We start from the raw sequence: 23,302 nt of genomic DNA on the forward strand, positions 1-23,302 counted from the left end.
GCTAGTCCTTTTAAAATTTAAAAAATGCTTCTCGTAGTTCACGACATTGCTCTCTCATTGAAGTCAAACTTCTTGAGGCGCATTGAGAGTGAAAATTCAAGGTCGCGTCATGGCAATACCATCACGTCATAGAGAAAGATGACGATTTTGGTATCTTTGTATCTTGCCAAGGAAGTTTGAATTCTGAAAAGTGCTCGGCACACGCTTTTTTAACCTGGAACAGATTGAACCATCGCAAATGAACCTTTCAATGAATTCCAATATCAGTCTTAGAAACTGCCACCAAATTAAATTTACGCTTTCACAATCCACAGCAATTATCCATTTTACAAAATGATTGCTTCTAAGACCTAGTACCCCTACCCTTTGCTATAAAAGTACCATTAAATAAACAGCGAACAAACGCCCCGTGTACTTACAAAATAGTTTTCCAAATCGCTATAACTATTCAGCAACTAGCAACAAACCAGTCAAGAAACAGCCAACTTCTATCCACCTGCGGGCATTATCGTAATCAACTCCTTTAGCAACTACATACTTATATACCACCCAGTACAACAACTGCAGGCTAAACTTAACCTTATTACCAGGGAATAAGGGTAAGGGTTTGTAAGCTAATGACTTTGGTATAGTTGTAAGGCGCTGTTGTAGAGGAAGTGTAAAAACAGCAATAAAAGTCAATGATCATGTAAAGTACGTTTTTCTAGCGAATCTGTATTGGTTGTTCTACGATTAAGGTCTTTGCTGATACTTTGAGGTCATTTATGCTGTGACAGAAGAGTAAATAGTTGGAGTTATTACCTATCTATTGAATTTATGTTCTTATTTTTATATTAATTAAGTTATTATTTGATTGCTTATTGGTTACTGGTTCAAATGAATCACGTGTTGAGTGAATTGTTGTTAAGCTGTGCTAATTTTGTAAACTGGAATGTCAATTATGAATAAATAAAAAGAACAATTTAGTTTAAGTTTCTTCTTAATATTTAAATGTTTAAATAGTTTCGCAATACAATTAAATATTATTCTTACACTTATAACCCTGAGAAGTCTTACATTACTAACGTTTATAATAATAATATTAAAAAAACCTAATATTACTTATATAAACCATATCAAATAACATTCAATCAAAAACTTTTTTTACAAGTTAGTATATAATTTATATTGTATTATTAAATATAACATTTGTATTAAAACACATTATTAAAAGACTTAAATATTTATTTCCTTGACTAATTAAAACAAACTAAGTATTTTAAGCTAGGAGACAATAGAGATAGATAATTATAAATAGATACAAATAGAGACAATAGATAATAAATAGAATACAAATTTTACTTACTCTAACTTAAGTTATAATTGATTTTCCTACCTTAGAGTAAAGTTTCCTACTGTCACACTTAATTACAGGTTAAGACATATTTTTAAAATTATGCGAGACTCATTTGAAATACAATAAATTACATAATCTACATTATTTAATATAAAAGAAAAACAATCTGCAGACAATGCAAATGAGAAGATTATCAAAAGTAAAATTACTTATATATTCTTATAACCTTACCAATTTTTGTATTACTTAATAACCAAACACTCTTAACTTATATTAAAAACTCTCTCCCAATCTCCCTAACATTACCATACAATTATAACTTTATTCAATATAACCTTCTAAACAGTATTATCGCTGCAGATGACGTCAGTATCAAAGATGCTGGATTCAAATGGTTTCCCGCGTTTATTCTACACGTGTCTTCTGTGTTATTGAAATATAAAAATGGCGTATTTTGTAAGCTATAGTTGGCTATAGCGCCATCTATTTTGGTTGAGTCGACATTTTTTACGTGCGGCATGCGTGTGAGTTTCCATAGTTCATCTGTTGAAAGAAAAATAGATTTATTGTAAAAGTATTTTTGTAATTTAAACAATATAAATATATCTCTCTCATTCACATAAGCTATATTGTCAAGTAAGATAGAAAGAGACAGAGAGTAATTTACATGCTTCGCTTGTGGTGGCAACAAATAATGTAAAAATTATCTGCTTATGTTGCATTTTGTCGAATCATGATTCACTATATTCTTATCAAAATGTAAACATAAAAGAGGAGACGATTGCATTTATTTTATTATTTTTTGGATTGATAAGATAAGAACGAACGAAAAAACTGCAACTTGCAAAATATGTATGTTTAAAATTCCGTTAAAGGATCTCCATGCATTTACAAAGTATATAATAATTAATTACAATTAAGGTCATATTCATACTCATAATAAAATTACACTTTTCTTTTATTATCGTTTAAAAACTCCACCATGGTAAATTATTATTGTAACCATATATTATTATATCAAGTTATATCAATCGCTCAAGTTATTAAAACAGTATGTCATCATCAGTCGCAAAGTTTTTTTTGTTCGCTCGTCTTATAATTCCCCTTATTATAATACTCCTATTAATTCAAAAAATAAATGCACAAAAATGTTGCGAAAAACAAGCAAAAAGTCAAATAAAAAAAAATCTATATAGCATTACTACTCAGAACCAAAAAAAAAAAAAAATCAAAATGTAAAAATGCAAAAATCCTACGAAACAATAAAGAATGAACAAATAAATAAACAATGTGGATTAGATCACGCTCCATTCAGACGCATGAACCTGACCTCCAGTCGAGCAGAAAATTAATTCCAAAGGTCACTGGTTCGATACCCGGCCGTTCATTGTATTCACGAAGGAAATAATTATCAATTCCGGATCGGGCTCATTAATTTTCCGCAATTTTTTCCGAGTTTTCTCAACTTTTGTCATAAAATTTTTACGTTTTTTGATGTAAATGTGACAAAGTTTAGACAAAGCAATGTGGCAGAAACTAATCAATCTATATTTATAGAAAATTCTAAATATCTCTATTTTGATCAGAAATTATTTGTTTCTTTATTTTGGCCGTAATCAATGAGTAGAAAGCACACAGTGCACTGTTATAGATTCATAACATAAATATTTGAACTAGACGTTATAAAGGGTTTCACAGGTATTTTATACGCAATCAGAATTTGAAAACAACATAATCTAAGTTCCGATATTTTAGTAGGCAGTGATTGTATAAAAAGTGTGTAATATTATTTAACTTATTTGTGCTTGTATCTCATATTGAAAGGCGTATATTTTCGTTAGCGATTTTATAAGAAAAGGGTAAAATCAAATAAATATAAGATACTCACAAGTACTGCTGTTGTCAGCAGTGTTGTTATAACACGCAAATATAACGGCATAATGTTCATAGTTCACATCCAATACAGAGTATCTTTCTGATTTCTGATCTGAAATTAAAAATATTTATATTTATACCCTATAGGTACATTTAGCAATTCATTTTGTTAAATCGTAAATAAAATGTTCTATATAGATTATTATGCAAAAATTTAATATTCAAAATGACAAAAAAAATATCTCATTCGATGCAAAAATAAGTAAGTTAATAAGCCTACAAAATTTCTACAAATTTTTTACACATTGCCCATATCTTTTGAGTTGCTTATTGAGAACTCTCTTTATCAAATTTAATGCTAATTAATTCAGAGGTTGAGGCGTAAAGTAAAGACATACAGATAGACAGACATACATAGTTACTTTCGCATTAAACATATTAGACTGTCTGTGCCATGTTTGATTCAAATCGGTTCAGCGGTTGACGAGTGAAGAAGAGACATACATACTACAGAGTTACTTTCGCATTTGAAATATCAGTTAAGATTTAATTTTTTTTCGAATTTCTATACCTGTATAAGTAACGAACAGCAAGTCACCACCGCTATCATCCACAGTGAGAGCAACAGAACCGTTGTAGTAACTGACTGTGTTGTTCACAATCCAGCTTATGGACACATCTGTTGTGTTGTTCGTCTTGTGGTTGAAGAGGACCATCGCACAGTCGCCTTCGATCTGTAGGTCTGTTGCTACAGCGGCTAGGTACCATTTACCGTCGAGCTATTAGGTATAATTGACGTTGAGGTGAGTAATATAGTTATTAAACTTTGTAGGGTTTTATACATTTAGATTAGTTTTAAACACGTTTTAAAGTATTTCGTTAAAGGAATCAAGTAACATTTTATAAAAAAAAAAAAAAACAATTTGACTTAAATGCTCCTGGGCTTGATGCAAGCATTCAATCTTACAGTAGATAATGAAAAAAAATATAATAAAAGCAAATGTTTTTAAACTATTGCATAGCTTCTATCGGGGACATTGAACGCGGGGACCGAATCGAGAAATTCTGTGACGAAAAAACCTCACGCTCCCACTCCGACGGGCGGAGGTGTGGCTTGAAGGCATAGCATGCAATAGCTTTACCGCGGCACTCGGCAGTCCCCGAGTGCCACACGTCGTTTTTATGGTGAATGCTGCTCTATCAATTCATTTTGTCCCGTATTCGCGAAAGTAGGTAATGTTTGTATAATAACGACTTCAAATATGAAATTGAAAAGTCCATCGAGAAAATATATAAAAAAAACTAGGCATTATTCAATCAGACAAAACATGTATGTAAGTTATAGCTTACATATTATAGGAGTTACTGCGAATAAACTTTAAAATTTCATTTAAATTAAAAATCTGTGAAAATTGGATTTCTATGTCTATTAATATTTAGGTAAGTATTAAAACACTCACTCCCTTCAAATCCACCTCCCTAGGAGTCACAAGAGGACAGCTAGCATTCTGTACCACAGCCTTCACACAAACAAACAGACACACAAATGGTAGAACATGAAACATCTTAACTAGTTGTATATCGCTGCTTCGATCGCAAGTTTCTGGTCAACTGAGTCGCGTCAAATTTAACGGTGTTTTATAAACTTATCCCAAATCAATCAAATGCTATCTATTTCCGCAGTCAAAAACTTCTTTTCCTTGTCAAAGAGATTAACAAAATAATTGGTTAATTATCTTGTGTCAATCTGTTTGTCTTTTTTTGTTTGTTTATTGTTTTTATAGAAGGTGTTTGTAATTTATTTGGATGTTATCAACTAGCTGTTGCCCGTGACTTCTTCCGTGTGGTTATAAAGATATGAGTAGTACCTATTTAAGATTATGGATTAACGGCAAGCTTCTTCGTAGTTATTTTGAAGACATATTTAATAAAATGGGTTATTATTTATTATTAAATGAGCCAATGAAACCATGAAGATAAGAGATGAGAACCATAAAAAAAACATTTAAAACTGATTAAATATAAAGCTTAAATTATAATTAATAAAAAAAAACTAGAACACAATAAAATGATAATAATTCAATCCTCTTTGACGGGATACGGGACTTAATATCAATGATAAGAAAATATTAAAAGGATGGGATCATGAGTCAATACCCTCTCTAGAAGCCACGTCAATCGAAGATATCGAGATTTATCTAGATGAAGATACCGCTATATCAGCTCTAAAAACGTACTAAACGCGTTCCAGTTGCAATGAACGATGCGCAAGGAAATTTTTATAGTGCTGTTTACTGTTTTTCAAGTGATAGTTGGACAGATATTGCAATTCGGAGAATGCAAGGATGTGAAAACTATGGAGTTATTCCAGATTGATAAGGTTAGTTCATATAACAATACCGGTGAAACTGTTGTAGTTTGCTGAGGGTCTTTGCCGTCGAGTCTTCTTTTTCAACAACAATCTTCCTTCTGTACAGCATTGTTTGTATAATGGTGGAAGATGAATGAATGAATTCTCTTTATTGTACATACACAGAAATACAGTTTGTTAAATGGTTGAGATAACTCATGATATAATTAATAATGAATAATAAATGAACTTATGATATAAAAAACCTTTAAATATAAATGTATAAAGAGCGGCTTTATCGCTCGTGAGTTGCTAGAAATAGTACAGGTTTTGCATTATTGATGAGATTAGTATTTGTTTTAGTTGGAGCCGGCGGCTTTTCTGCGATGTACCAAGTCTATGTGATAATTTAGATAATAATGTATATCTTCAACAAATTTTGATATAGATCTAATCATACTTTTTTGTGTTAAACACCACAAACATCCAGTCGTGAACCCTATTAGTAGGATATCTAAACAGTGACTATTTTTTTGACATTGTAACTATAAAAATATAAATATTCACACATGTAAAAATCATCATAGCCATATAGCCATATCAAAAAATCTATTCTCAAAACGTTTGCCTGTCAGTTGTATGAAATATTTTCATATTTCCTCTTTATACCTGCAAGTATTTTAGGAAATCGAGCATCAGCGGACGGCAATATGTCTCCATTAGGTGACACGTCTGTTATTTCTTTGAACGTAAATTTTAATAAGAATTTTAAAATGCACTCTATTATAAATGTAAAATTCTTTCAGTCTGCTACTACACATTTATGTGCATTTTTAGTTTTAGTTCGTGATAAAGCTGACACTATAAGTAATTTTATTAAAATTTTGTAAATTTTATTTTAGTAATGCAACAGTTTTGAAGGATAGGTACTTGTTTCCTAATCTGCTCATAAGTGGTTATTCGTTTTTAATTAGGATACAAAGATTTATATTATTGACTGAGGCTAATTAAGTACTTGGTTACCTTTTTCGTGCAATCGATAAGAAAAGCTGCGAGGCGAAGCTAGTATACATAAAGTATATTAGAAAAATAACTTGTTACAGACTATATTTTATTTTATTGTGTTCATTACACATAACATCGTTTTTTTTATTTATTTTCATATATTTTTTAATTCCAGTTCCTCGGCAAATGGTACGTAATAGAGAAATTCCCAATCTGGTACGAAACGGACGGTCACTGTGCCCTCAAAGTGTTCCAGCTTTGCGGGCGTCGAGTGAGGATCCAGAGCGGGTACATCAAAGGTGACATACAGTATGTGCTTCATGTAAACAGTTCGTACTCGTCTGGTGACGAAGCCGTGTTCCCTATAGAAGCGAATAATGTAGGTATGTTGATTGCATGTTTTATTTGAAATTTCGCCCGCAACTTCGAACACGCAAAATTCGCGTAGTTCCCGTTCCCGAGGGATTTTTGAGATAAAAACTATCCTATGTGTTACAAGTTATACTTATGTATTATGTGCCAAATTTTATGAAAATCGGCGAAACAAACAAACAACAAACAATAACGGAGCTTTAAAATCTGTAGTGAATTTATTTCATTAGTCAAATATCCCCTCACAGTCACAGTTTCGTTGTTTTTGAAATCATACCAGACAATCCTTCTCTTTTTTATATCGTTCACAAACAAACAGAATCCATACAATACTCAACAGCATTAAAATACAAAAGGAATCACACATTCTGTTTGCCCCGGGCAAAGGCCTGTCATTTGTGCGTTAAAAGTCCAAAAGAGTACTGAAAACAAATTGTAAATAATTACAGACCCGGTCGGTGTGCCCCTGTCTGTTGTATCAACGGATTATACGAATTATTCAGTGCTTTACGGCTGCAGAGTAAATGGAAATTTACAATTGAAATATGGTAAGTTTATTGAAGACAAATTTGATCTGAGGAAGTTTTACAATGAGTCGGGAGATAATGCAAATAGCGTCGATTTAGCATGGTAATTTTGTTTGGTATGTGTGTTCAAGTTCTCTTTATGTGAATTTGTTGTAAGAAAAACGAAACTATTGATTACTACTACCAAAATTTTTCTACTACATTTCGTAGTCATATTTAATTGTAGTTTTATTTAAATAGGACTATACTTACATAGAAGAAGTCCGAAACACTAGTGTGTAGCTCTTGAGTCTAGACTAAATAAAAAGTCCCATATGTACTTGACTTGCATATATGGTAGACGCACTTTAACTATGTCCTGCTAGATAAATATTTTTTGTTTCTGGACATTGAACCCAGGACAGATTTATGATATATTAACTGCACAATGGAATTAGTAAAATTGATGAAAAACCAGAACACAATGAATAACTACAACTTCGATAATAAAATAAAAAATTATAGAAAAAATTTGATTTGCACTTGCCCTCCATAATTGATCTGATCAACCATCATAATATATTATAATAGCTATCAATAGTCATAAGCTAAATCTGTCGTCTACCTATAATAAGAATGTTTTTTAACATTTTCAGTCAATGCCTGGATACTTTCACGAAGTACAACACTATCAGATGATCTACTAGAACAAGCGCGTCACCAACTAAAACTGCTGCCTGATGCCAATACTGTGTATTTAAAGAAAGAAGACCACAGTGATTGCAGTTATCAATGGACTGCACAAATACATGCTGTTAATATAAATAGTGATATTGAAACTATGGACGAAACACAGGAATGTAAATAAGATACTGTAATATAATTTTGTACTGGATTCTATTGTTTTATTGATGAACCAAACTTAAAAATAACACTTCGAATGGTATACGTGCCTTAACTGTTTAAATTCGCGGATAATATTATGTTCAAACATTTGCATCACAGTTTTATCTTAATCATCTAATGTCATCTTTTTAAATTCTTCTGTAAAAAAAAGGTTGTTTTAATTTTATCTTTCCAAGTTATTTTTAGTTGCATCTTTCTTTTACGTTCAACAATTTCCTTATTTTTTCGGATCTGGCTATCAATTGGCTTGTACAATATTATATTGGTACTGGAAATCTGAAAGTCATAGGCTCCAATGGTACATCATCATAGTATTTTGGCACACATTTGTTCCTATCCTCTTTGACCATATTCCTTTGAATACTGTTATTCACACCAAACTGTTGTAGAGGTTTCATCGCTAATTCCTTTGAAACTACATTTAGTGATGGATTTCTGGATAGTATCCACACGTACACTGAAAATTATTTTAGAGTTTTATTATTATAGGAGCATCACAAAATTAAGGGAGGTTCGCGAAAATATTTCAGGACTGTTTACTAAAAAAATTGTTTAAAAATTTGAAGTCGTTTTTGTCATGCCAAAATTCAGAGCACTTTAAAATATACCAATAACTTATCAACCACCAACTGATTAAATTAGAAAGACAAGCACTTCAAACACTATAACAAATATAAAAGAGGATATCAAATATCCAATTAATACAAAATAAGGCAATCCAGAAAGTATTAACAAATGTAAAAGAGAATTTGAATCCAATAAAAACGAATTACTTACTAAAGTGTTTGTCAATAAGCGGACTGTATTGACAAGTATACACAGTTGCATAGTAGTTGTAGTTTGTAGCTAACACCTTGAACGGATACTTCCTCGTCTTCACTGTGGAGTAAAATCGTCATAACAGAGTAAATGATCAATTCGTTCCAGAACTAGATAATCATTGATGAAAATGTCAAGTCAATCATATCAGATGACCTTAAATTAATTGAATATATATTTTATTGGAGAAGAGCATTTTTTAATTAGGTCGTCAATTGGTTGTGTTTCAAAACCGATAGTAAGTTAAAAATTACGGTAAAAATATGTCCATAAAATATATTAATTTAATTTTAGAACTCATAAGCTATTATAATATACCATGGAAACCATCAAAAACATTAAATATCTCTAAAAGAAAATCAACCAGTAAGACAGTGCTGAAATGAATCTCCTAATATCGATTGACTATGCCTAGGCAAGGATCATTCACTCTTTTATGTTTATTATGCTGCTTCATCAAGAAGTAAGTAACATTATTTTTTCTGGTTCGATAAAATAATAAACAGAAAACTCACATCGTCGAGGAGCATTCTTATAAGCGAAAATCAGTTCTAAATTAGCTGCGCCTTCCACTCTTGTTGGTATCTCAATCTTTCCAATGCTGTACCGATGGAAAAGACCTCTGTCAATTCTGGACTGGTTCAGATAGATCCCTGAAGGTCTGGTCATCAGTTCTAAAGTGGAACAGTTGTTGAGGTTCTGGCCATCGCTGGAGTAGTGGTATGCTTGGTACCATTTGCCGTAGAACTGAAATTATGTGCAAAATAACTACTTTAAAATATATTTAACTGAAAGTTTAAAGAAGTTTTCAATAGAGATTTGACAAAGTGGCCATCTGTTTCGCCTCCTAAATACGCATGCATGCGCACATATGCCTATTTTGTAAGGAAATTATTTGATATGATATGGAACCACTTGAGCATTATTTAAGCAGTGATTTCTCTTAAATTGAAATGAAAACTTTAATTCAAAAATTACCCTTTTCAAATAATAATAAAAGCTTGAATATGTGAAGACTTCAGAACTTCGTAGTGAGTGAATAAATTAGGAAGAGTTTCACTTAAGATCTCGATAAAACATTCACAACTTGTTTGTTTACATTAGGCGTAACATTGCACGCGTAAGAAAACTGATCTTAAACTTAAATTGAATATATTTGGATACTCCGGACGTTTAACCCATGGAAAAATCATTAGAGTACTTACATCAGCTAACCGAAAATCCTCTTGCACGGCTACATTTTCTGGGCATTTGCCTGGAATAGTAAAATATCCATATGCATTAGTGACAAATACACAAAATATTATTATGTTAATCATGACGAACTCCGGGCTCTGACTGTAGAAATCAAAGAGATACCAACAGTTTTTGGGCTAAAGGTTATCGGTTCATTCTAAGAATAACGCGTTAATTAATTTAATAAGAATTAACCTTTTGTTATTGTCTTGAATATCAACATTTGACTTCAAAGAATTATTGAAATAATGCTTTTAAATATACAGCCTATACAGGGTAAAGGGATGCTATGAAAGGTATAAAAATTATTCTTGAAAAACATTTGTAAATCGTCTCTGCGGCACTGAAAAATTACCTCAACATAAACACACAAAAATTGACTTAAAGTTTTCATCTGCTATAATATTAAATTGTTTTAAAATATTTATATTATCTTCTGAAATTTCGTTTTCGAGATCCATAATTATTATAACATAGCCGGATAAGCTAAGAAATTATAAGCTCCCATCTTATTATATCTGTTAGTATCATTTCAATAACAAATAAATAATTATCTGTAATGATAACAATTTCTGTAGAAACCCAAGATATAAACATCAAAATAAAAAACAACAACGAGGACGCTTCGAGGAAATTAAAAAGCCTAGAAAGAGCATAATTAGGATTATTTTGGTTGCTGAATTTTTTGTCACATCATTTATCGATAGAACCTGGTTTTATTTACAGGTAAAACAGAAATTCACTGCACAAGTCATCACTAGAAATAACAATGTACAGGGACATAATTTTTTCGATACCTATATCTATTTGATTTGGGCTACGTTGAAGACACTACTCTTTGGAGGTCGATAAAAAGCATTGTTATTTCAATATGATCATAATACTTCATTACAATAAGCAGATTTGCAATATTTACTAGTTTTTCAGCTAAGAGAAGACACTATAAAAACTATAAAAGAAGAGCACTTAAAAAATATGGTTTTCCTATTTGTAGTCTCAAAAGAAAAAGTTTATAGCTATAAATTTTCAAATGTATCCGATGTCCCAGTAGACGTATGAAAATGCTATCATAAATCATGATTCCGGGAACATCAATATTTAATCACTCAACGTTTCCATACATCATGCACAATATTCCATGAAATAGGTAGGTCATCAAAGAAATTTCGAGAAGATGATACACAAGACGAGTACCATTGCGTCCTTTATTACTTGATATCCCATCAATCCACTTCGAAGAATATTCGCCATTACCCTTGCTAAATATAACCCACGATTTATATAACACCAGGGGTCATCATTGGATAATTATCACGTAGGAGTCGAGTCACTCGGCTCAGTACAGTTGAGCAGTCAACATATTCAAAATGTTTCTCTTTATTTGTTTTTGTCTCACCAGCTTGGTATATGGCGCCGAATTCACATTACCAGGGGAATGTCCTGACGTGAAAATACACGATAAACTAGATTATACGAAGGTAAGTTTGATTTGAAATTTATAATGTTCTAACGCGATAGAACAAGTGAGCTTATCACAAGATCGTTTTTGTATGTAAAAAGTAAATTGCAACACTACATTGCATTAATTAAGTACTTATATGCTGTTAATTATTCATTATATTCCGCTTGCGTCATGATTGATGTAAATCGATTCTTGATTTAGATTTGTTTTTGTTTTATATTCACTTACTCATTGTTTTTAGCGTAAATCGTAATTGATTTGTCTATTTAAAATGTTTATTATTCCTGTCAAGTATGATATGGAATTAGATTTAATTGGTTGTAGGTACATGTTTGTTACTAAGGAGCAAATACGGTGTGTATAAAATAAACAAAAAAACATTTTTTCAGATTATAATTGAGAATGAGATGCTCTTATATAACTTTTTTTTTTGAGGTAGATTATTTAACGAAATCATTCTTTTATTGCAATGATGTAGACACAGACGCAGTAGTTTTTGGAGATGAACAAAATTGTATTTTCATTTGTATTTTTCGATAATTGCCTACAAATTATCATAAATACCTATCTAATTATACTATCCTAAAGTTTTCAGGGCTCTGGTACAACGTGGCAAGCTATGCCAGCGATGGACGCAACATCTACGACTGTGCGTCCCTCGACTTCCAAGAAGACAACCTTGGTTACACCTTGAGAGAAACCTATGTTGACATGGATGGAGGGAACAGAACACAGAAGTCGTATTTCGCTAGGGTTGACCCTACGTTTGATGCTGGTAATAAGGCACAATTCATAGTCAGCCATGAGGACGGAGGTATGTATACTAGGGTCAAGAAAAATTGTTGTTTTTCTGCAGTTGTAAACCAGCGTTCTTATTGGGAGTAGTAGAAAATAACGAAGTATTGTGGATGGGAATTCCACTAATTACAAAATATACATTGTTAGTTTATTGCTTAAATATCGCAGAATACGCCTATAGCTGTACAGTTCCAATGTTTTTTTAAAGAATGAGTTGTACAGGTTCTAAATAAGTTATAAAACAAAAAAAAAATAGGAATTCAAGTTGTACAATGTTTTGACTCAATTGCTAGCTCTACATTATCTAATGAAGAGAAAAAGGTAGAGGGTTTAAATATCAACCATACTTATATCAGTACACACAAAAAATGCCTTTTTTTATTTACATTTATTTAGAATGGATCAAAATAATGCATTGTCTTTTAAACTAAATGTCTTTTCACAGATAAAGTTCTTCAATTCCCCTTCTTCATACTGTCTACAGACTACGACACATACGCCATCGCGTATACCTGCAAAACTTTGAAGAAGAAACTTCGTACACACTACGGTAAGTATAATAGATATAAGTAACAGTCTCAATACAGTATACAAAAAAATTAACACTGTACATACAGTATGTATAGCCAACCGCAATGTAGTAAAAATTATTACCAACTTGCTTTTCGCACGCGGCTTCGCCCACTTCATCTAAATCTGTTAAATTATATAATACTAAAACATTCCTCGAGAATAACTCTATCTATTAAAAACCGTATCGAAATACTTTGCGTAGTTTTAAAGATAAGTATATAGAGACAGCGAAAGCGACTTAGTATTATGACTAGGTATGTAGTGATATAGACGGAAAACAAGGAAGGCACTCATAGATTTTTTTAGAAAGACAAATTCAGGATTTAATTTAATAATAAGTCACCATCTATGATCACTTTAGCATAACCTAAAAAATCAATTATCATTTGAAATTTTCAATATTCTTGGCATTTGATACGTTTACTCTTAAATTGGTTTGTGAATAAGGCAAAGGTATTCCATCCCAACCGTTCAATGATACGTAAGATATCAAGACACTTGTGAAATGAGGAAAATAAATTTAAATATCCTATACTCTTCCATAGTATTGTAATATATAACGTATTATGTATAACATTATGTATTTTATACTAGTATTTCGATTACGTGGACTTTAACGAATCTAAACCTATATGTGTATTACGCCCAAAATCTTATACATTTTTAACTATACAGGTTTTACTTTGACTATATATCATATAGCCTATAAGCCTTCCTCGATAAATGGGCTATCTAACACTGAAATAATTTTTCTAATCGGACCAGTAGTTCCCGAGATTAGCGCGTTCAAACAAATAATTAATAAACAAACTCTTCAGCTTTATAATATTAGTATATATATGTCGTGGTCATATCGTAGATTTGATCATTTCATGATATGAGTGGCCATTTCACGAAATGGTCGCATATCGTGAAATGGCCAACATAGTTTGATCAGATCGTTAAATCGTCAACGTTTCACGATTTGGTCATCCACATTTGGCCAGATCGTATAAAATATAAAGAGTCCATAAAATATTAAAAAATTTCAGAATATATTCTAAAAACTTGTTTAATGTCATTTAAGTTAGTGCCGCGGCAGCGGCCGGCGAATGCCAGAAGCGAATCGTTTTTGCAATAGAAAACAGTTAGGTTAGGTTAGGTTAGACTTTGACAAACAACGCACGAGCCGAGCGAGCAAAGCGAGCGTGCCGCGGCAGCGGCCGGCGAGTGCCAGAAGCGGATCGCTTTTTAAAAAACAAACAATTATAATAATATAGTAGTAGTTTCTTAAATTATTTTATTTAAGTCGCATTTTTTCTTAAATACATATAAGATATCCACATTTTCCATAGTACTCGTACCTCTTCGTCGTAAATTCTTTGCTATGACTTTCTTCATAATATTGTTATTAAACGAATTATGAAGTTTTTAACTGCGAATAATTTAATTTTCGCCAGCGGCCGCCATCTTATCACATAAACACAGAGCTTGCAGCGCCTCTACCAACGATTAATGTAACTATTTTACGATATGATCAAATAATTTTGATCATTTCATGAAAAAACCGTGCGTTAATTGGCCATATCGTGAAACGATTTCTTATCATTGATCTGCCCAAACCACATCATGATGTGGCCAAACTAAATTGGCCATTTCACGATATGCGACCATTTCGTGAAATGGCCACTCATATCATGAAATGATCAAATCTACGATATGACCACGACATATAGATTAGCTACTACAATATTAGTCCTAACGACATCTTTAAAAAAGTGTTTTAACCAACACAAATGATAAGGTCACCCAATTTGACAAAATAGAAATTTCTGTAATACGGCACCAATTCCATAGATGGCGCGGAATCGAGTTTATAAACTTCTTGAAAAATAGCAAAATACAATAGGTATGATTATATTATTATATTGAATTAATTCCTCTATTGAACATAATAAATTATGGTCAACATTTAACTCAGCCAACAGCTAATTTAAAAGATTATAACTCTCGAGTCATCCAAAAAGCAATAAGACAATTTAAAAATGTCATCAAAATGCTTTTGAATTTTGATATAGGTTTTTATTATTTATACAATACTATATATAAAATTATTGTAATATTTTTCAAGAAAATAATAATTTTCTTGTTACATATTTTTGTAAATAATCGCTGATCCTTCCAGTCTCTCATTTATCTAAATATCGCCGTCCCCGGAGAATAAAACGATAATCGCCATTATCATAGTTTTATGCGATATTTGAAGCCTACGTAGCCTAATACATATATATACAATTTTTTTTGTAATTTTTCTCCTGTAATCCACAAAGTTATAAGATATTACAATAATATTCACTGCTTTTTCGCAGAACATAATATTCGTACTAGAAAATAAAGAAAGTATAATGATAGTGAAAAAGTTTCTTTACTCTTAATGTGATAATAGTTATTACAATAATATTCTCGGAAAAACGAATCGGCGAAATAATCACGAACGCCTATTATCATTTTATTCTCGTAAAAATATGTTTTGGCGCCATTCGTATGACCATGTACATTATGATCACGATGATGATCAGGAAGACTAATTTATATTACTTTTTATTGTCTTCATTTTTTAATGTAATGATAGTTGATTACTCTGATATTGTCTTATTAAAAACCCCCAGCATAAAAGTTCATTGGATATTATCCATTAATGCATATGTCCAATATGAACGAGAATAAAATTATTAATTCTCCTGAACAGTTGTGTTTTTGCAGTTATCATTTTATTCTCCGGGGACGGCGATATATTATAAAACTCAAAGGTGACTGATATAGTGATCTATCAACGCACAGCCCAAACTACTAGACGTATCGGGCTGAAATTTGGCATGCAGGTAGATGTCATAACGTAGGCGTCCCCTAAGAAAGGATTTCCCGAAATTCTTGCGGGAACGGGGAAAAACGGGGATGCACGTACAAAGTTGTGGGCGGAAGCTAGTATAATATAAATTCTAAAAGCATGAAAATGCATTTTGCTTGGATTTTTATGCAAATTAAAGAAAAATGTATTTATACGATATATTTATCGAAATTATTATTTAATAGTATTTGAATGCAGATATATTATTATCATGGAAACAACAAAATGCAATTAGCCCGATAAAAAATTAATTTATAATTACTCAATTTTTATCGAATTCCGATTTATTTCCATTTCTAAAGATTATAGTTCAATTTTTGTTAATTGGTAACATAATTTCGATTAAATTATTTATTTATTTGTAATACTTTGATTTACAAACTAAATAGAAAAGAAATTTTAAAAATAATAACATCATTTGTTCTGGAGACGGCCTTATTGCTGAACAGCAATAATATCTGAAAGGCAACCTGCTAAAAAAGAAAATGTATGAAGTTCAAATAAATAATATAGATAGTTATTTAGTTAAGTTAGTTATTTTACGATTAATTAATATTTTTTTATGTTATTTCAGTTTTCACATGGGTTCTGTCGCGTGCCAAGGAGCGCCTACAAGGGGATACTCTGAAAAATGTGGAAGATTCTTTGTCAAAATATTCAGAATTGGCGGAACACAGGAAATCATTTGTTCTGAAGGACTTTAGCGATGAATCTTGCGCGTTCACTAACAAATTCGAAACCGATTTCTTTACTAGTAACTTCTGGTAAAATATTAAATGATTAAAATATTTATCTTTTTATTAGCTATCCCCGAAAATATTATACTAAAACATAAGCTGTATAATCGAGTGAAAAGAAAAAAAAGAGTGTGTGTACTTATGTACACGCGTTAGAATTTATACTTCTTTGGCGTATGGAAAAAATACGAGAATATTATACAACTTGAACATAGTTATTAATTTTCATACCACCTAGAACTAACTTCATGCTGTTAAATTTAGGTGTCGGTGTGCGCGCGCATCGTAAAATTCACTCTCATCATTTTTCTTCATCGCGCCTAAAGAAGTATAACTTCAATAATTCGTTTCTTAATTAATTAACGAAAAGATTATGCTTCCAGATTTCTCAGATTTATCGAGATTAAAAAAAAAGTTTTCAATTGAAAGAAAGGCCCCGCAGTACCTCATAATAAATACATCATAATAAAGTCGATTGATGATTTGATTAATTCCATTCAAGTCATTTACTTTACCCTCATAACCTAGCGGTTAGCTAGAGTTAGCTAGAGCTAAAGGCCTATTTCTCAGGCAGATTGCAAGAAAAATCTGATATTTAAAAAAAACATGGTTACCCAGTTTCCAAGGAAATATCCAACTAACTTCCGATGCCTCTTTTAGCATGCAGTTGCACATGCTAAAAGAGGCATCGGAAGACCTTTGCTGCGTTTTAAAGACAGTGTGAAACGTGACATGTCTACGTTCAAGATCAACCCCCCAGACTGGGAAAAGCTCGCCCAAAACCGAACATCTTGGCGTAGTCTTGTTCATGAGGGCTGTAAGGCACACGATCGCAGTTGGTTCGACGCTCTGCGTGATCGTCGGACTAGAATAAATAATTCATCACCAGTCACATCATCAACATATTATAAGTGCAGGAGTTGTGGGCGCTCTTGTCGCTCCAGAATCGGGCTCTTCAGCCATGAACGACGCTGCCCTAAATTATAACAATAATAAAATAACTCATATTACAATTAATTAAATTAACTTATATAATATACTAAATTGCTGCATTAACTTGACTCGAATTGCTATTTAGCATTTTAACTGATTTTTTTTACTGTACCTAGTTAGGGAAGCGCTTGACCGCAATCTCGCCTCATGTATAATAGCTAAGATGTGGTGTAAGATGGTACGCGCCTCCCTAGTAGGTACCCGTTCACTCTACGCTTGAAGAGATTCTCTGTTTGTTTTGATACAGTCAATTATGACCGCTTGAAAAGAAAATAACAGTTTTTATTATGAATATTTAATTATAATAAAACTATAATAATACTAGCTTTTTGCCTGCGGCATCGCCCGCGTTTTCAAAGAAAAACCCGCATAGTTCCCAATCCCATGGTATTTCCGGGATAATACCTATCCTTTGTGTTAATCCAAGTTACATATAAGTTATACGTGTGCTTAATTTCATTGTAATCGGTTCAGTAGTATCTGCGTGAAAGAGTAACAAACACACAAACACATCCATCCTCACAAACTTTCGCATTTATAATATTATCTTGTATCTAACTAGGATAGGATAAGATAGGATTATGCCTAAAATTAAAGTTCTGCATACATTATGATATTATTATCTGTGATGGAACAGACCTGTAAGTAGGTACTAATATAAGTGAAAAATAATGTACAAATGTTTTTCTTGATAAAAATTCATATATTTCAAACATAACATGCACTTCTTAAGTGCAGTGTTTAATTTGTTGAAATCTGATATAAATCTGCACTTAGATTATGTAATGTACTAATAATTGTATTGTATTTTAATTGATTTTTTTAGATTCTTGTATTTTGGAGATATTTATTTATATTTATATTTAACATATTCTTAATATTATTAACTAACCACTAGCTGTGCTCCGCGGTTTCACCCGTACCTACTGCTGTTGGTCTTGGCGTGATGATATATAAGCCTATATATAGCCTTCCTCGATAAATGGGCTATCTAACACCGAATGAATTTATCAAATCGGACCAGTAGTGCCTGAGATTAGCGCGTTCAAACAACAAACAAACAAACTCTTTAGCTTTATAATTATTTTAGTATAGGTAGATTAATTTAGGTGATAAATTAAATAAGACGTTGTATACGCGTTGACTTTAATATCCAGTGTGTTTAAAAATAAATATCTAATTGTCAGAAAAAAAATAATTGCAGCAATACCTTATAATATAATTATTATGTAACATATCATTAACCATAATGTATTTTTTATACTTTTTCAGAATATTTAACAGTATTTTATTTAAAAATAAGAAATGTGATATTGTTTGACATTATTGCGTTGAGAAAAAAAAAAGATTATTTGGAAAATCCAAAAGTGCACGACTCATAATGCTCATTTAATTATGAATATATAAAAAAAAATATATATATATTATAGATATACAGTCTTGTAGTTTTCGTTTTTTATTAATTGCAATTAAACGACACTGAATTAATTAATCATTCGCATTCAGTGACCTACAATCGTCGATTAGAATATTAAAAAAAAAAATTAACTCAAATGATTGATTTTTTCACAAGTTATAGTGTTTTCAGGTTTCACACATGACGGACAGGAAAATTTTTTGACCTATTTCGGTGTTTTTTTCCAATTCTATTGAAGTAAATCAATTTTTAAAAAGTATGGGATTAATCTCCATTAAATTATCTCGACAATAGTATGCAAAATATCTTGATTCCGTGAACTAACAAGGTTTTAATAATAAGAATAGCTGCAAAAATGAGGCGAAAAAAATTTTTCGATCGTAAAGCACTCTCTGATGCTTCGCATCGTCGTGCAATATTGCTTTAGGAACGTTTTTAATTATTAAGTTGTCTGTAACACATGCATTTTGTAATTTATTCCATTCGGTTTTTTTATATTGAATTAAATCAATAATATTTTACTAATACCTACATAATATTCTAATCCAACTCATTAGATTTTATGGCTTATCCCGAAAAATACTTGTCTTTGCTCCTGTTTTAATAGGACCACATGGCAGGCACGAGCTTTCAAATAAAAAAAGAATTGCCATAATCGGTTCACCCAGTCGAAAGTTCTGAGGAAGTAAACAAAAAAAAATCTATCAAACTAAGAACCTCCTTCTTTTTTGAAGTCGTTTGAATAATATGAGGCTTTAATAATTAAAACATCACTCGATGTGAACGTTAATTTCTAATATATGCGAATGCTAATTGTATAGGCCTCAGTGAGGTTACTCAGCAAGGATTTTTGAAAAAAAAAAGGCCAAAAAAACTAGTATTGCTAGATAACTTTATGAATGAATAAAAAAACTGGCAGTTAGTATCTAACGAACCTATGCTTGATATTATCAGATATCTATACTACATTTATCTATGTCGGTTTTTTTGATATTTAAATAAATGCACGAATAAAATGAGTCGTAAAAAACAGGACATTGAATACAAGTCGTGTATTAAGTGAATTAATTAGGAGCACATTAAAAACCTGTCAACTGTCTCATTCATAGCCTAGAATTTTTGTATTATTTATTTTATTATTTTTATATAGGTAAGTATCTATTAATTATTCATTTACTAGCTGACCTGGGAAACGTTGTGCCACTAGACCATTATCATTTAATGGGTCATAAAAACAGTTTATGACCTGCATCGAGATTCAAGACCGGCTAACTATCGAACGACCTATAAATATAAAATTAAATATACAAAAAAATTTACAAAAGTGTCGTTTTAGAGGAATTTGGTAGCAAACACAGTGACACGAGAATTTTATAGATAAAAATTATGTGGATGAACTTTGGTACGAAGATACCTTTAGACCTGAGAAAAGACATGTGATAGAATATGTAAATAGATTTATCCCAGAAATCCCACGGGAGAAAGAACTATGCGGGTTTTTTTTTTTTTGAAAACGCGGGCAAAGCCCGGGGGCATAAACCTCTACTACCATAATATCTAGTTATGAATAAATCTAAGTCTATACAGATGTATGTGTCTGTCGCATTCTTTATAAGATTTAATAATGCAGACCTTGGCTGTCGACGAACAATCATGTATGAATCTAAAATTAGAGCTGTATTTTGGTATCTACGATAATATACTTAATTAATTTTATCTCTTAATTTTTGTGGCTTGTATATTATGCTGTTTTTATTTTATATCATTTTTTATAACTCTTCTTCTTTTTATTTTTGTTCATATATTTATTTATGCTCTGCCCTACTCCTATCCTTTATTTAATTTCTCTCTGTACAACCGGTTGTCTGGAAGAAATCGCTATTTAGCGATAAGGCCGCCGTTTGTTACAATGTATCCTAGATTAAGTCTCAATTTGTAATTTTTAAGAGCAATAAAGTATTAATAAATAAATAAATAAATAATTTTTAATAATTCAGTTCTATTTTGGTTTTAAATTTTGAATTGACTATTATTCGAAATTATTCGAATATTAATTCATCGTAATTTATTTGAACAAAATCTGAAATATGTCTGAAGCTTGGCGTTAGAAATCAAGTTGTAAGTGCTAGATTAATGCGATAATAAACAGCTAAAGGATATATACAAGGGATTTAAAATGACAGCCATTACTTATCTAAACCGTCGTTAAAACGTGTTACAGTAAATGTACCTAAATACATGCTTTTAATTTCTATAAACTAGTCTTTAATAAAACATACTCGTAACAGAACTTCAGTGATTCATTTATTTTGTATTAACTCAAATAGATGAAACTCTAATAATAAGACATTTTTTGGCTTTGGAAAACACTTATTAGGTGTGAAATAAGGTTTGCCGTCGCAAAAATGGGCCCTCTTCACAATGGGCAGCGAGTGAGTGGAGGCAGTCGCGATAGTGTAGAGTGCCTAAATGTCTATGATCGTCCTTCATTGTAGATGTTTATTCATAATCGCCGTAATGGCGGCAAACATTTACAAGCATTTGTTGGGCCAACGCTGCCCAGTGTGAAGAAGGTCCATTACATTTCATTAATCAAAAGGCGATACATAAAACTCTTGTGTATCAGCTGTCTTCATTGGTTCAGTGTTTAATCCGTAGACAACCGAGGACCTTGGTTCGATTCACGTTGAAAAAATGTCTATTTCTCATTGCTGTTTGTGACAAAGGCTTATGAAATGATTAATCATTATAACAATTATATTATATTAGTGTACATTTAATTGGCAATATTAATATTAAATAATCTATACATGGCATTTTAAATTGTACATAAAAAATCCATTATTTAATTTCATTACTGTAATGATTTTTATACTAATAAAATGTATTCTAACGTCTTACAAAATAAATGTGTCCACCCACATTAAAATTTAAAACTACACAATATTTGCTACCCGCTATTGTAATTTCGACACAATCAAACTCAGACTCATACAAATATATCTATTTAGATTCTAGCTTTCCGCCCCTGACTTCGCCTGCGTAATCTAAAACTTAACCCATCCTCTATAACTACGCTATCGATTGGTGAAAACAGAAATAATATCGTAGTTTTTGAGTTGATCGCAGACTAGCGGCGCCCCGCGGTTTTACCCGCGTGGCAGCAGCTGTGGAACTCAGTGTGATGATATATAGCCTGTAGCCTTCCTCGATAAATGGGCTATCTAACACCGAAATCATTTTTCAAATCGGACCAGTACTTTTTGTGATTAGCGCGTTCAAACAAACAAACTCTTCAGCTTTATAATATTAGTATTATTAGTATGATAGACGGACGTTTCTGGAACAACCGAAAAACCCTTACGACTAGCGCTCTGAGAGCGAAAAGCTTTAGCAAAAGTGTATTAGCATTTCTTCAATTATCATTTAACTATTAATATTTATTACGTCTCATGGGTACCCCATCTGTATGTCTCGACTTCTTGTGATATCATCGGATATTTTTACCTCAAAGTATATTTATCTTTACTTATCATTTCTGGTAAAAATTCTTCGAGACCAATGAGCCATTATTATCAGATAAAGAAAGCGATGAATAATAATGTTTGACGCACGTAGGTACACAACGCATATTTATTTTTAATTGTAATTTACAAATAAAAGTATTAATCATACATTACATAATATTAATGCAATAAACACATCAGTGATGAATTTCAAATCAAAATTCTGTGCCTCCAGTGAATAAGGGAATAACTCAAAAACAGCACTTTTCAGGAGAGACAAAAAACTATTTATCAACACTAAATCTTTATAACTTTAAATTTTTAAGCTTGTATGGGTAAGATATGATGTTAGACTTTAGTTTTACATAAGAACAGATATTGTAACAACCCCATAAATATACTTTTTTCGTGTTTTTTTGTAGTTGTGCCCTTATGAACGAGTACTTCATGGAATAACTCAATGTATTCACATAAGGTGTTTTTTGCTCTTTGCAATATAACGACTTATGCCCTAATGCACTATG

General features: G+C 31.6%; 4 protein-coding genes across 4 annotated transcripts; 2 read left to right on the forward strand and 2 right to left on the reverse strand.

Moving 5' to 3' along the window:
- Positions 1-1,269: 1,269 nt before the first annotated feature.
- On the reverse strand, positions 1,270-5,103 carry LOC123699713. The gene is made up of 4 exons (XM_045646728.1): positions 4,672-5,103; positions 3,783-3,990; positions 3,225-3,323; positions 1,270-1,879 (listed from the first exon to the last, which is right to left on the reverse strand). Exons 1-4 carry the CDS (start codon positions 4,774-4,776, stop codon positions 1,662-1,664), a joined length of 630 nt encoding a protein of 209 aa, XP_045502684.1. The 5' UTR covers positions 4,777-5,103; the 3' UTR covers positions 1,270-1,661.
- Positions 5,104-5,330: 227 nt separating this feature from the next.
- LOC123699712 (lopap-like) lies at positions 5,331-8,339 on the forward strand. The gene is made up of 4 exons (XM_045646726.1): positions 5,331-5,591; positions 6,742-6,949; positions 7,388-7,486; positions 8,101-8,339. The coding sequence occupies exons 1-4, from the start codon at positions 5,475-5,477 to the stop codon at positions 8,310-8,312; spliced, it is 636 nt and encodes a 211-aa protein (XP_045502682.1). The 5' UTR covers positions 5,331-5,474; the 3' UTR covers positions 8,313-8,339.
- A 60-nt stretch (positions 8,340-8,399) lies between these two features.
- On the reverse strand, positions 8,400-10,520 carry LOC123699710 (insecticyanin-A-like). The gene is made up of 4 exons (XM_045646724.1): positions 10,375-10,520; positions 9,685-9,916; positions 9,128-9,229; positions 8,400-8,807 (listed from the first exon to the last, which is right to left on the reverse strand). Exons 1-4 carry the CDS (start codon positions 10,486-10,488, stop codon positions 8,608-8,610), a joined length of 648 nt encoding a protein of 215 aa, XP_045502680.1. The 5' UTR covers positions 10,489-10,520; the 3' UTR covers positions 8,400-8,607.
- A 1,190-nt stretch (positions 10,521-11,710) lies between these two features.
- On the forward strand, positions 11,711-16,915 carry LOC123699711 (lopap-like). Its single transcript, XM_045646725.1, has 4 exons — positions 11,711-11,883; positions 12,456-12,681; positions 13,111-13,215; positions 16,700-16,915. The coding sequence occupies exons 1-4, from the start codon at positions 11,773-11,775 to the stop codon at positions 16,891-16,893; spliced, it is 636 nt and encodes a 211-aa protein (XP_045502681.1). The 5' UTR covers positions 11,711-11,772; the 3' UTR covers positions 16,894-16,915.
- The last annotated feature ends 6,387 nt before the right edge of the window (positions 16,916-23,302 follow it).

This window comes from Colias croceus, chromosome 18, assembly GCF_905220415.1.
Source record: "Colias croceus chromosome 18, ilColCroc2.1".
Taxonomy (NCBI): domain Eukaryota; kingdom Metazoa; phylum Arthropoda; class Insecta; order Lepidoptera; family Pieridae; genus Colias; species Colias croceus.